Source organism: Anomaloglossus baeobatrachus, chromosome 1 (assembly GCF_048569485.1).
Source record: "Anomaloglossus baeobatrachus isolate aAnoBae1 chromosome 1, aAnoBae1.hap1, whole genome shotgun sequence".
Taxonomy (NCBI): domain Eukaryota; kingdom Metazoa; phylum Chordata; class Amphibia; order Anura; family Aromobatidae; genus Anomaloglossus; species Anomaloglossus baeobatrachus.
This window is the reverse complement of record NC_134353.1, coordinates 451,938,144-451,952,805: the sequence shown is the minus strand read 5'-3', so window position 1 is coordinate 451,952,805 and position 14,662 is coordinate 451,938,144. Positions and strand designations below refer to the sequence as shown.

At 43.2% G+C, this 14,662-nt stretch overlaps 1 protein-coding gene across 1 annotated transcript in view; it reads right to left on the bottom strand.

Annotated features, from left to right (window-relative positions):
- Nucleotides 1-14,662, bottom strand: part of APC2 (APC regulator of Wnt signaling pathway 2) — a 135,241-nt gene that overhangs the window by 52,220 nt on the left and 68,359 nt on the right. Inside the window, exons 5-7 of the mRNA XM_075353140.1 lie at nucleotides 9,461-9,647; nucleotides 8,885-8,993; nucleotides 8,627-8,740 (exon numbers count right to left, since the gene is read on the bottom strand). Of these exons, the coding sequence (XP_075209255.1) occupies nucleotides 8,627-8,740; nucleotides 8,885-8,993; nucleotides 9,461-9,647 (410 nt within the window). The remainder of the gene's footprint in view (nucleotides 1-8,626; nucleotides 8,741-8,884; nucleotides 8,994-9,460; nucleotides 9,648-14,662) is intronic.

The following is a 14,662-nucleotide window of genomic DNA, read 5'->3' as shown; positions in this document are numbered from 1 at the left end:
ACCATTCAGTGACAATGGTAAGTAAAAAAAACCCAAAAAACAATAATGTAATTGCACTTTTTTTGCAATTTGAACGCACTTGGAATTTCTTCCCATTTTCCAGTTCAATATGTGGCAAAATGAATAGTGTCACTCAAAAGTACAACTCATCCAGCAAAAAAACAGCCCTCATATGGCAATATTGACAGAAAAATAAAAAAAGTTATGGCTCTTGGAAGAAAGGGAGGGAAAGACGGATAATTGCAGGGTGGTGAAGAGGTTAATAACAAGCAAAAGTAAAGCAGAAATCTGTAGGCTCATACAGTGTGTTCACTCATATCCTGTCCACCGCCATTAACTTGAGAACGGCAGCAGCTATAGTTATAAAGTGGTGTCTAGGTATAGTAAACGCAATGAAACCACCTATAGCGCCACCTGGTGGAAAACAACGGAGTTAGCATTTTTATCTCGAAAACGGAAAGAGAGAGAGAAAAAAAGTTAATTAAAAAATTGTAGGGCATCATCAATTCAATACGAATCGACACTTTGCATACAGAAATGCTATGATATGAAACCCATGACCCCCCCAAAACATTGAATGCTGGTCACGCATATGGCACTCATTTAACTTTGATGATCAAAGTGGCCACCGTCAGCTGCAATGCACATCTGGACTCTGGACAGCATACTGTACCTTGCTGCACGTTGTGCAATATGGTAGGTGACACGTTTGCACAAGTATCTGTAATATGTTGTCATAGGTCCTACTATGTTGGTGGAGGGGTCGCATACACCTGCTGTTTGATATGACCTCACAGAAAGATGTCCAATGGGGTCAGGTCAGGTGAGCATGGAGGCCACTCCACGCAGCCACCATACCCAATGACTTGTAGGAAGGTCTACATGAGGTATTGCTTCACGTCCGCAGCCTTGTGAGTTTTATACGTTCTAATCATAGCATTTCTGTATGCAAGGTGTCAATTCATATTGATTTGATGATGCTCTACAACTTTGTAATTCACTTTTTTTCTCTATTTCGTTCCGCTTTCGAGATAAAAATGCTAACTCCATTGTTTTCCACCAGGTGGCACTATAGTTGGTTTCATTGTGTAGCGCATGGCTACTTTACTATACCTAGACACCACTTCTATGCCTATAGCTGCCGCCGTTCTCAAGTTAGTGGCGGTGGACAGGATATGGGTGGACACACTGTGTGGAATTTACATTGTTATTTGGCCTTTCCGAGACCTAAAATATCAGTCCACAACTGGTCCAGAAGTGGCACATCACATTACATGTGCCCCTTGGCTCTTCCTGATTGCCCTGGTGTGGTGGCAATTGGGGAAATAGTTTATGGAGTTGATGCCTGCTGTGTAGTGTTAGAGTAACAATGTTTTGAAGTTTTGATTTTGAGGCTCTATCTCACCATCTACTACAGCTATGAGCATGAGACTACTAAATTTGACTTGCAACAATTTAACATATGATTAGTTATGCAGATTCTTGTCATTTCACTGCATTGTTAGGCCTCTTTCACACGTCTGTATTTAAACATGTGCAAGCCACACGTACCAGTATGGTCATTCGTGTGACATCTATGTTTGCCTACATGTGACATCCGTTTGACTGGTACTGGTAAAAAATGCATGATACTGAAATGAATGATTTTTTAATGTGTAAAAGATGTGCAAAGCTGGAAAAATTCCAGGTAGAACAGATGAATTAGATAGACAGATATAAAGAAAGAAAATAAGAAAGAACATATAAAATGGACAGAAAGAACAGATAGAATAGCTCACTAGATAGAGTGATAGCTAGCTTGGCAAGCTGTTTTGCAACATTTTTATTTTAAAAACAATGATGTTTCCAGGAAGTCACTATGAGATCCGTTGCTGGAGTTTTTTGTTTGAAAGTTGTGTTGTATTGTTCACTTCCTTAACCCTTTTTGATTTGCCTCACTGGTCTGTTATACATTACTCCCTCCTATTGTTTGGAGTGCCTTATACGATTGCTGTTGATTTTACCCCTCTCATCCATCCTGTGTCTTTAACCTAGAATGGGACTAGCGCTCCCACTAACCTGCTCTCTAGACAGGGCTGTGTCCAGGGATAGGTACGTGATTGCCACATGGGGTGAAATAACCTGTGTAGGGATGTCAGGGAATTTAGGGGTGCTTAAAGTAAGTGTCAGTGGTTGCCCCTTTCCTATTCTCCCTAGAAACAGTGTATACCTTCTCCCATCCCGCCTTACGCCGACTTTGGTGGAGCGTGACAACCTTAAGCCGCCCTGTAATGGCACCTGGTGCTTATCATCAGACAAATCTACCCTCACTATCAGAGGCTCTGGTGAAGGCTGGGTAGTCATGCCCCTTTCAGGGAAAGCCATATTTTGGGAACAGTGGGACTACTTTCCTCTCTCCAACACTGTACTGTGACATGAATATTCTTGTAGTCAGGAGTAGGAGAATCCGGTCAGTTGGTCAGCCTTTTTAGTCACCACCAGTTACAGAACACCATTAGGCAGAGACGCCTGATCTATCATTTGTGTGCAGGAATGAGCAGATCACATTATCTTCTTTCACAGCTGTGACTTGGATGTAATACAATACTTATCCAGTATTCGATGCATGTCATTCTGTTTAGTGTGCGACTACAAGATTCACCCTTTGTAGGGACAAGACTGGAATTAAATTGTGAGGTGTCAGGTTAGAGATGAATAATATAACCTATACCATTATTAATCACCTATCTGATACCAATTTGTAATTGTTTTTCCTTCGGTAATACGTATTTGGAACCCGGAAAAGATTTATCTTGACTACTTTTATAAAGGAAACCATTGGGGCATTTTTCTGCTTAGGGGAATACACTGTTTGGGATACCCTAAGAGAATGTTTCGAATATCTTACCACTGTGAGCCAAGCTGCACAACCCTGCTAAACATAACGAGTCTGATTCCAGTGTAAAAAGCTTTGAAAAGTCATAAATCGTCGGCACGAGGCGTACATCTCATAATGAATCTGGAGCCTCACACTCCATCCTGTCCACTCATCAAGACCGGCATGAAGATTACCAGACTTTATGAAATCTGATATATTTTGGTAAATTTACATAAGTCCCTTTAGTCAAAAATGGGTAGAAGTGTAATTTTTAAACAGAATTCATATTTATTCATTGATGTTGTTCCATCATTTCCCATTAATTTCAGTTTGTTAGGAGTTCAACCATACTGCACCCACTAATTAGATATTTATAGTTTATGAAGGAAGGTAATACGGTCCGTATCAATCCAGATATTAAGATCCAATCTTGTGCTTTTTTGTTGCTCTCTCACACTTAAAGGATAAGAAAACTGGAAGCAGTCACAACCCTCTAACATCATTGCAAATGATGAGCCTGCTGGCCATGTTTCTACGCAGTTCAGACGAGATCACCTGAAAGACGGCAGGTAACTTTATGCAGATGTTCATTGTGAAGGCTCAACACATCCATTATATGCCAGTTAGCAAGCTTCACTTTTAACACTAGAAGTCCCAGAAATTTCGAGCTCCATGGGGTTCCAATGGTAGAAATGTTAAATGACCCCTCTCTGGGACTTCTAGTGTTAAGGCAGGTGCAGACTAGTGTATTTTCATTCTGACTGTAATCCAGCTAAACATCGGATCACACTGGGACCAATGGTAGTCTATAACCGTTGACATGTCTAATTTTTTTTCTGCGTACAGAGTCTGTCCGATGAAGGAATCACTGCACACCAAAGTTTGATCCCATAGTCAGATCATACACGGCCATGCAAGTCAACGAGTGCATGAAAAACATCACACAGCACTCAGATGACAACTAAGGGCAGTCTGATGTCCGCTGACTGACACAATTGAGAAGAAGGAGACATTTTGTTCTCCATCTTCTGCTCATCCGAGAGAATTGGAGCACACTATGCTGACACTTGGATCAAAATCTGATCAGTGTTTCATCATAGTTTCATTCACATAATCATGCTGATTCTCTCGGATGAGACAATATGATCTTCTGCATGTGCCCTTGCAATGATGCTAGTGGAAAACAAATCTATGGATCCTAATGTGAACTTCACACTGAAGCACATCAGATATCCCATCTTGTCTACAGCAAATGCTGGACTTTAGAAAAATGGCTTCCAGTTCTTTATTTGTTCCACTGGATCGAGCTGAAACACACTTGTTTTTCCCGTACTGTTACACGGTCAACAAGTAAAGTGTTCATAGAATGGCTCAGTGAGACGATTTGTCGGACGCTGTCACAGGAACAGGAACGATGGGGATGATTTGGATTTAAAATTTTAATAACTAAAATAAAACAAATGCAACGCGTTCCTGAGATGATCCGTTCTCTTCGTCAGGCATAATTCAGCAGGAACAACATTCAATTTAAAGCACACAATGTAATGTAAAAATACCATTCTTTACTGGACACCTATTCACCTGGACACCTAGTCACACAAGGACTCAAGCACAGGATTGATCAAATTAACCCTTTCAGGGCATGTGTAAATATCATGCATTACATATAGGAATTTATACATGTAAATAAGGAGTTGGTTGAACTTTTTTTCCCCAACAATTTATATTTAAGGTTTATTTGTGTCTGTGATTGTAAAACCTTGCTACGGTTGTTGTTTTTTAAGAAAAGATTACAAATACATTTTTGCTGGTTTTGTCAATTTTGAGACAATTACTTTTTCTAAAATGATCAGATCTTCTGTTCATATGCTAGCTAAACTATATCACTCTCATTGCTATGTAGAGAATTCAGAAGTGATTGATTTAATCCTTAGGGGCATATTTCATGTGGGAGGGGGAAGGTGGGCAGAAATAGCAGTTAGAGCTAGGTGTCAAAGCCATCTCTGCCTCATCAGACAAGACCATTATTATAAACTAGAAGGTGGCCCGATTCTACGCATCGGGTATTCTAGAATTTACGTATTGTGTAGTTCATGTATGATTTTTGTTATATATATATATATATATATATATATATATATATAGATGTTGTTGTGTGTAGTTACCAAGTGTTTGTGTAGGCGCTGTACATGTTCTGGATGTTGTCTGGGTGTGATGGGGGGTGAGAGCGGTGTTGTTTGTGTGTTGCGTTGTTTGTGGAGCGCTGTGTGTCTGTAGCGTTGTGTGTGTGTTGCGCAGTTTGTGTGTGTGTGGTGTGTTTTGGGGGGAGGTATGTTTTGTGCAATGTGCGTGTTGTGCGGTATGTGCGTATATTTGTGTGTGCAGCGTTGTCTGTGTGTGTGGGTGTCTGTGTAGGGCAGTTGTTTGTGGTTCCCAGTGTGTGTGTGTGGTGTGGTGTGTTGTGCAGTGCGCGCGCGCGCGTACGTGTGTGTGTTGGGGGGAGGTGTGCACTTCCCATCGTGCTCCATCCCCCATGCAGCGCACTCCCCATCGTGCTCCATCCCGTATGCTGCGCACCCCCCATCGTGCTCCATCTCCCATCCTGCGCACTCCCAAACGTGCTCCATCCGCCATGCTGCGCACTCCCAAACGTGCTCCATCCGCCATGCAGCGCACTCCCCATAGTGCTCCATCCCCCATGCTGCGCACTCCCAAACGTGCTCCATCCGCCATGCTGCGCACTCCCCATCGTGCTCCATCTCCCATGCTGCGCACTCCCAAACGTGCTCCATCCGCCATGCTGCGCACTCCCAAACGTGCTCTATCCCCCATGCTGCGCACTCCCAAACGTGCTCCATCCGCCATGCTGCGCACTCCCAAACGTGCTCCATCCCCTATGCTGCGCACCCCCCATCTTGCTCCATCTCCCATCCTGCGCACTCCCAAACGTGCTCCATTCGCCATGCTGCGCACTCCCAAACGTGCTCCATCCGCCATGCTGCGCACTCCCCATCGTGCTCCATCCCCCATGCTGCGCACTCCCAAACGTGCTCCATCCGCCATGCTGCGCACTCCCCATCGTGCTCCATCTCCCATGCTGCGCACTCCCAAACGTGCTCCATCCGCCATGCTGCGCACTCCCAAACGTGGTCCATCCGCCATGCTGCGCACTCCCAAACGTGCTCCATCCGCCATACTCCGCACTCCCCATCGTGCTGCATCCTCCATGCTGCGCACTCCCAAACGTGCTCCATCCGCCATACTCCGCACTCCCCATCGTGCTGCATCCCCCATGCTGCGCACTCCCAAACGTGCTCCATCCGCCATGCTGCGCATTTCCAAACGTGCTCCATCCGCCATGCTGCGCACTCCCAAACGTGCTCCATTCGCCATGCTGCGCACTCCCAAACGTGCTCCATCCGCCATGCTGCGCACTCCCAAACGTGCTCCATCCGCCATGCTGCGCACTCCCAAACGTGCTCCATCCGCCATGCTGCGCACTCCCAAACGTGCTCCATCCGCCATGCTGCGCCAGCATCAGCCTCTCTACCTGCAGCATCAGCCTCTCTCCTCCCAGCATCAGCCTCTCTGTCCCCAGCATCAGCCTCTCTGTCTCCAGCATCAGCCTCTCTGTCTCCAGCATCAGCCTCTCTGTCTCCAGCATCAGCCTCTCTGTCTCCAGCATCAGCCTCTCTGTCTCCAGCATCAGCCTCTCTGTCCCCAGCATCAGCCTCTCTGTCCCCAGCATCAGCCTCTCTGTCGCCAGCATCAGCCTCTCTGTCCCCAGCATCAGCCTCTCTGTCCCCAGCATCAGCCTCTCTGTCCCCAGCATCAGCTTCTCTGTCCCTAGCATCAGGCTCTGTCCCCAGCATCAGCCTCTCTGTCCCCAGCATCAGCCTCTCTGTCCCCAGCATCAGCCTCTCTGTCCCCAGCATCAGCCTCTCTGTCCCCAGCATCAGCCTCTCTGTCCCCAGCATCAGCCTCTGTCCCCAGCATCAGCCTCTATGTCCCCAGCATCAGCCTCTCTGTCCCCAGCATCAGCCTCTCTGTCTCCAGCATCAGCCTCTCTGTCCCCAGCATCAGCCTCTCTGTCCCCAGCATCAGCCTCTCTGTCCCCAGCATCAGCTTCTCTGTCCCCAGCATCAGCCTCTCTGTCTCCAGCATCAGCCTCTCTGTCCCCAGCATCAGCCTCCCGCAGCATCAGCCTCTCTGTCCCCAGCATCAGCTTCTCTGTCCCCAGCATCAGCCTCTCTGTCCTCAGCATCAGCTTCTCTGTCCCCAGCATCAGCCTCTCCGTCTCCAGCATCAGCCTCCCCATCCCAGCCTTCCCCAGGATCAGCCTCTGTCCTCTCAGCCTCCTCCAGCACGCCGTGCTCCTCTGCCGACACTCACAGATCCGATCGCATACACTCACACACACCCACACACACCCACCCGATCGCATACACTCACACACACCCGATCGCATACACTCACACACACCCGATCGCATACACTCACACACAAAGACACACACACTGACGATATTGCACATACGCGCTGATACTCACAACATCCGGGGATATCACATGCTTCTGGCCATGTGATCCCCCGGCAGGTCCTGGAAGCTCACAACAGCACAGTATCGCCGCCGAGAAGCAAGCGATATCCCAGGATGTTGTGAGTATGTGGATGCGATGTGATGTGTGAGGTGTGTGTGAGTGTGATCTGATTTGTGTGTGTGTGTGTGTGTGTGCTGTTATGTGTGTGTATGTTCCGCAGCTGCAGGACCTTGATGTGTGGATGCGATGTGATGTGTGTGTGAGGTGTGTGTGAGGTGTGTGTGAGGTGTGTGTGAGGGTGAGTGTGATCTGATGTGTGTATGTGTGTGTGTGTGCTGTTATGTGTGTGTATGTTCCGCAGCTGCAGGACCTTGATGTGTGGATGCGATGTGATGTGTGTGTGAGGTGTGTGTGAGGTGTGTGTGAGGTGTGTGTGAGGGTGAGTGTGATCTGATGTGTGTATGTGTGTGTGTGTGCTGTTATGTGTGTGTATGTTCTGCAGCTGCAGGACCTTGATGTGTGGATGCGATGTGATGTGTGTGTGAGGTGTGTGTGAGAGTGAGTGTGAGCCGGTGTACACTGGTAACTATGATACACATCGGGTAACTAAGGGACCTTAGTTACCCGATGTGTATAATGGTTACCAGCTTTCACGGCCTCCGTCAAGATCCCAGCATCGCAAGGTTATGTCTGGCGCTGCCGGGATCCTGACGGAGCCGGTGTAGAAGCAAGCGATATCCCAGCATGTTGTGATGTGTGAGGTGTGTGTGAGAGTGAGTGTGAGAGTGAGTGTGATCTGATGTGTGTGTGTACTCACCTGGGAATCGGAGCTCCCTGTCAGTTGGGCCAGAGCGAGCGTGCATTGCGTGAGGGGGGCGGGGCCTGCAGAGAGCCGGGGCGAGAGGCCAATCCGTGTGGGGGGGCGGGGCCATGGCGAGCCCAGCGGCCAATCAGCTTTGTGTCACCGTAAGGACACAATTTCGGAGCATGACAGACAGACAGACAGACAGACAGACAGATAGACAGACAGACAGACAGACAGACAGAATAAGGCAATTATATATATAGATATACCATGGAATGTGGTACAGCCTAGCATAGGCTCTCAGGAGCCTCCAGTTAAGCCACTGGTGGTCAGCATTTTTCATATAATTCTTCTTGTCTATGTTACTAGCTGGGACCTCATATCTTTCATTAATTAGACTTTTCTTTTACGATTAACTCCTACCTGAGCTCTTTGCATCATTTCATCCGCCGTACCAAATCTTTCTTCCAAAACACAACGCAAATGCTCTGACTCAAACTCCAACTGTTGTCGGATAAGATCGATCTGTAGGGAGAACTGAAAGAGAACATTTAGTGCTCAGGATAAATAAGTATGATATTAGAAACCAGCAGTAGAGTGTAGAGAAGAGATACGTGGCACAGAATAAAGACATAATTTGTGCATCTGGATCAAGGTCCCCTAAGTCTCAGAGCATCTCACCGTCTCAACCTGGGGCAGCTCCTCCAATCGCTTGGACAGACTTTGAAGCTGGGAGTAATACCATAATTTCTCTTTTTCCTCCTTGTCAATCTCTGCCAGCAGCAGAGCTCTAACAAAAGAAATATTGTATATCAAACTCAATATAACACCTGGTTGTGTAAAGATTGTTGACTGCTAGAATCAATCAAAGCTAACCAGTAAGCCGAGAAAATAATGTATCTTAAAACAGATTGTCCTAATAAATCTGCTGCTCATTTATCAAAATATGTGTAAAATATAATAGTTGACAGTACTCAAAACCTATGTATACATAAAAGTAGACATTCACTTTGAAGACCAACCTTATGGTTAGCAAAACTTACAAGTTTATTGTATGCACATTATGTATGCTATAAGTCATACAGACATTTAGATATTTTTTTTACATGTAAAACATCCAAACATAACAATTCTAAGCGTAAACCAGCCGTCATTTGAAAGTACATTCAATAATTGAATAGATGGTCTTTTTTCCCCATCATGAATTTTACTGTCTAAAACTCCTCATTAATTGTTTGCCTTTGTAAAGTTTTTCACCTTTCCTTATCCAGTTCTGTCTTCAGTGCTGCACTGGACCGACTTTCCACTCGTCGTTTCTTCTGAGAACTGTCTGTGTATATTGATGATGTCCCAGAAGCCCGACCCAAGACAACAGAGGGATCAGGAGGACCAATCCCTGAAGATGTATACTGATTATATAAACCAGGAATATCACCTTGCAGAGCTGAAACAGAATGGAGCCATGTGAATGTAAATTAAACTTGTCAATGAAAGGTTGTTAGAAAAGATTGATTTACATAGAGCAAGTGAAATAAGAATTGAACATGTCACCAATTTTCTAAGTAAATATACATGAATTTCTCACCAAATTTTGGTAACAACCCATCCAATCCACACAGGCAAAGAAATTAAACCATAGATGTCCATAAATTTAGTTATCTGTAATTATGAGAAATTACACAGGGAAAATAATTGAACACATGAAGAAAGAGAGGTGCACAAAGCCATAGAAAATCATGTCACCTGCTGAAATCTATCAGTAATTAGAAAGCAATCCTGCCACTTAGTGAAAAAAATAAGATCAGCTGGTTCAACTTATGGCCATAAAAAGGTGTCTTATTAGCAAGGTAGCACACAAGAAACATCTCATTATGGGTAAAACCAGTGAGCTGTCTCATGACGTTTGCACTCGTATTGTTGCAAAACATATTGATAGCATTGATTACAGAAGAATTTCTAAATTACTGAAGCTTCGTCTCCTCTGAATTCTACCTGCATTTGAGGCTTCAGATTTAGTGTCCTGTGGATTTTTTAATGTGATGGTTACCCTGCTGGTTACTATCAGCTGAATAATCATCAGCTGATCTTACCCTAATTCTAGTGGCATGACCTCTGGCCACAACTTCTTAGCACTTGACACTTTAGTTGTGTATTGTGTTTACTTATTTATTCATCCTGCTTGAATCCTTCTACACTAACCCCTTTGCCTCATATTTTTTGTACCATATTTATACATACTATGCAGGTTTTTTGACGCTCCTTTTTCCAGTCAATAGCTGTGTTTTATTATGTGTGCATTTTAATCATGTATTAATAAAGATTTAATATTCAGTGACTACTTTGTTCGGGTTTTTTCTTTTTTGGTATAGTACAGAACACATTGACAAGATGATCCTGTCCGTGGGTTTGCAAAAAAACAGGAACTGACCGAGACAGATGGAATGGTCATGTGGATGAGCCCTTAGGGTCATAATGTGGAAGTGGAACAAACAGCATTTCACCATAAACCATCCATGACCAGTTGTTCATTGCAAGAGTTCAGGCAAGGGAGTGAATAATTATAAGAAGCGTTGTCCAAGGACCACCTGTGGAGAGCTACCAAAATACCTGGAATAAACATGCACAATTGTTTCAAAGAAAACAATAAGTAATGCACTCGACTTCCATGGCCTGTATCCACCTTCATCACACAAGACTCCATTGCTGCACAAAAACATGCTTAAAGCGTGTTTAAGGCTCTCTGCGCACATTGCTTTTTCATGCTTTTTTTATTTGCAGATTTTAATCAATACTGCAAGGAAAAATGCATCCCAGAAAGGCTATGAAAATCCTGAAGTGCTGTGCGCACATTGCTTCCTTTTGTTGCACAAAAAAGAACCAGCATGTCAATTCTTTCTGCTTTTTTTCCCCTGTGTTTCCCTATCTCAATAAATAAAAAGAGCATGAAAAAAGCATGAAAAGGGCATGAAAAAAAGCATAAACGTGGAAAAAAGGCACCTTTTTCAGTAGATTTTTCCTGCGAAGAGATGCAGTTTTATGTGCAGAAAAAAATATGCTACGTGCGCACATAGCCTAAAGTTTGCTCAACAACATGTAGGCAAGCCTGTGAAATACTGGGAATATAGTCTGGTAAGATGAGAACAAAATTGAACTCTTTGAGTACCAAAATGTACACCATGTTTAAAGGCCAAAAGTCAAATCGCCCCGAAAATACCGTACCAACAGTGAAGTTTGGAGGTGGGAACATCATGGTGCGGGGCTGTTTTTCAGAATACAGCAATGGAAAACGTCATATGATTAAAGAAAGGATAATTGGACAAATGTACCGAGACATTCTTGATAATAATCTGCTGCCATCTACCACGATGATGAAGATGTAATGAGGGTGGATATTTTAGCAAGACAATGATCCCAAACACTCAGGCAACAAAACTCTAAACTGATTTCAGAGAAAGAAAATAAAGCTGCTTGAATAGCCCAGCCAATCACCTGACCTGAAACTAATAGAAAATTTATGAAGGGAACTAAAGTTCAGAATTCATAGATGGAGCTCATGGAAACTTTAGGATTTGAACAGTGTTTGTGTCGAAGAAAGGGCCAAAATCCCACCTTAGCAATGCATATGACTAATATGTCCACACATAAGGCGTCTTAAAGCTGTCATCATAAACAAAGGCTATTGTACGAAATATTAAATACATTTCAGTAAGTGTTAACCCCGTCATGACCAGGCGATTTTCCGTTTTTCTTTGCTCCCCTTCTTCCGTAACTTGTTTATTTTTCCGTCAATCTTGCCATATGAGGGCTTGTTTTTTACAGGACGAGTTGTACTTTTAAATTAAGTCATAAGTTGTACCATATAGTGTACTGCAAAAAGGGAAAACAAATCCAAGTGCAGGAAAAATTGCAAAAAAATTGCGATTGCACTGTGTTCACTATATAGTAAAACTAATGTGTCGTTGTGATACCTCAGGTCGGTACAGGTTTGTAGACACCAAACATGTATAGGTATACTTTTATATAAGGGGTTAAAAAATTCAGAAGTTTGTCCAAAAAAAGTTGTCCACTTTGTGCACTATTTCCTGCAACCCGTAGCATTCTCAGTTTTTGGGATATGGGGCTCAGTGATGGCATATTTTTTGCATCTTATGTTTTTAATGATACTATTTTTACACAGATGCTACGTTTTTATCGCCTGTTATTGCATTTTGCACAAAATTTGCGATTACCAAAAACGCAATTTTGGCATTTGTAATTTTTTTGCCACTACGCCGTTTACCGATCAGATTAATTGATTTTATATTTTGATAGATCGGGTGTTTGTGAATGTGCTGATACCAAATTTTTATTTTTTTAACCATTTAATTTTCAACTGGGCTAATGGGGGGGTGATTTGAATATTTTTTAAAACTTTTTTTTCACTTTTTTTTCAGCCAGCGCTGTGTGGGCTGTAACAGGACCTACATCATGATAGCGACAGGAGTCATCACATGACCCTGTGCTATAATGGCAATTATTCGCTCCGCGTGATCTTGTCACGGGGTCTCCGATGGTGGCAGGGAAAAGCACGTTCCCCACTGCAGCGCTTTAAATCACACTGTCACATTTTGCCAATGCGATTTAAAGGATTAACAGGCGCGGGTGGATCACAGATCCACCTGTGCCTGTGAGGCACTCATATCTGCTATACAAATCAGCAGGTATATGTGGGGATCACCACTGGCTCACTGCAGCAGCTGGTGGTGATCACCCCTTCATGATTTAGGACTTAATGTTACGTCCTCAGTCATGAAGGGGTTAATACTTTTAGTAAAAGGTGATTTTTCTATAGTTTTGATTGCTGAACTCAGTAAAAATATAAAAAAAAATTCCATAACGTTTAGATTTTCACAATAGTAGCTGTGCTAATGCACAAGGGCTGCAAGTGTGCATCAATGCCTGTAGGACATTCTGTGCACTTTAAGGAAAGCTATGAGAATTTAGACTTTATTCTCAAGAAATTTAACTACAGTATGAGTATCCTAGATGGTCAATATGTGGTGATCAGAAAGTTCTCTCTTTGCTCCTTGGGCATCAAGGAGGATACACAAAGTACCCATGCTTTTTGTGTGAATGAAACAACCAGGATAAGACTCATCACTGGAGCCAAGAAATTTGGCCAAGCCAAAGAGAACATCTTTCACACGGCAGCCGTCCAATAGCAGAGATGGGGCAGAACATGCCGCCCACCTCCTTCCTTCCTTATTGCCGGTAGACGCAGGTAAGGAGATGTTCGTCGTTCCTGCGGCGTCACACACAGTGATGTGTGGTGCCGCAGGAACGACGAACAACATTGTACCTGCAGCAGCAACGATATTAAGGAAATGAACAACATGTCAACGAGCAAAGATTTTTCATGTTTTTGCGTTCGTTGATCGTCGCTCCTTGGTGTCACATGCTGCGATGTCGCTAACGGCGCTGAATATGTGTCACTAACGACGTGACCCCGACGATATATCGTTAGCGATGTCGCAGCGTGTAAAGCACCCTTAAGAGTAAAGGTATCAAGAGAAGGTTTGAAGACAAAAGGAAAGAATTAATTTCTAATAAAGTTGCAGAATAAATGTTTTGTGCACATTTTTGGCTACAATTTTTCTTGATCATCTCACTTGCACATAATTTAACTCTCGTTCTGTGCAAATTCTATACATAATGGTTAAAAATAGAAGTGCTTTTTTTCTAAACCAGGGCATAAAAAACATAAGGATCAGTCATAAAATTTGAAACAAATTTCATAAACTCAAATTTTTCATACCTTTGTTATTACACATCACTAAATTTATGGACATCTATGGTTTGATTTCTTTGTCTGTGTGGATTGGATTGGTTGTTCCGACATCTGATGAGAAATTCATGTCAATAGCACCATTTGAAATTTATTTATTTAGAAAATTGGTGATGTGTTTAATACTTATTTCACCTGCTATAAATGAGTAATGTAGTAAAAGAGATCACAGTTTAGCTTTCATGCCAGTATACTTATAAATACTTAGAATCTATTAGCTTTTTTTAGCAGCATCTAGAAATTCTTCATGTGTCCCTCATGGCATTGATAGTAGAATATAAAGGAAAAAAAACAAAAGTCAAATATAAGGCACACGATAGATTTTGAAGAGAAGAAAACTGGAGACTGATTTGCTTAGAACTGAGTACACTATATGTAAAAGAAGCCCAGAACTGAGTGCACTATATGTAATAGAAGCCCAGAACTGAGTGCACTATATGTAATAGAAGCCCAGAACTGAGTACACTATATGTAAAAGAAGCCCAGAACTGAGTGCACTATATGTAATAGAAGCCCAGAACTGAGTACACTATATGTGAAAGAAGCCCAGAACTGAGTACACTATATGTAAAAGAAGCCCAGAACTGAGTACACTATATGTAAAAGAAGCCCAGAACTGAGTACACTATATGTAA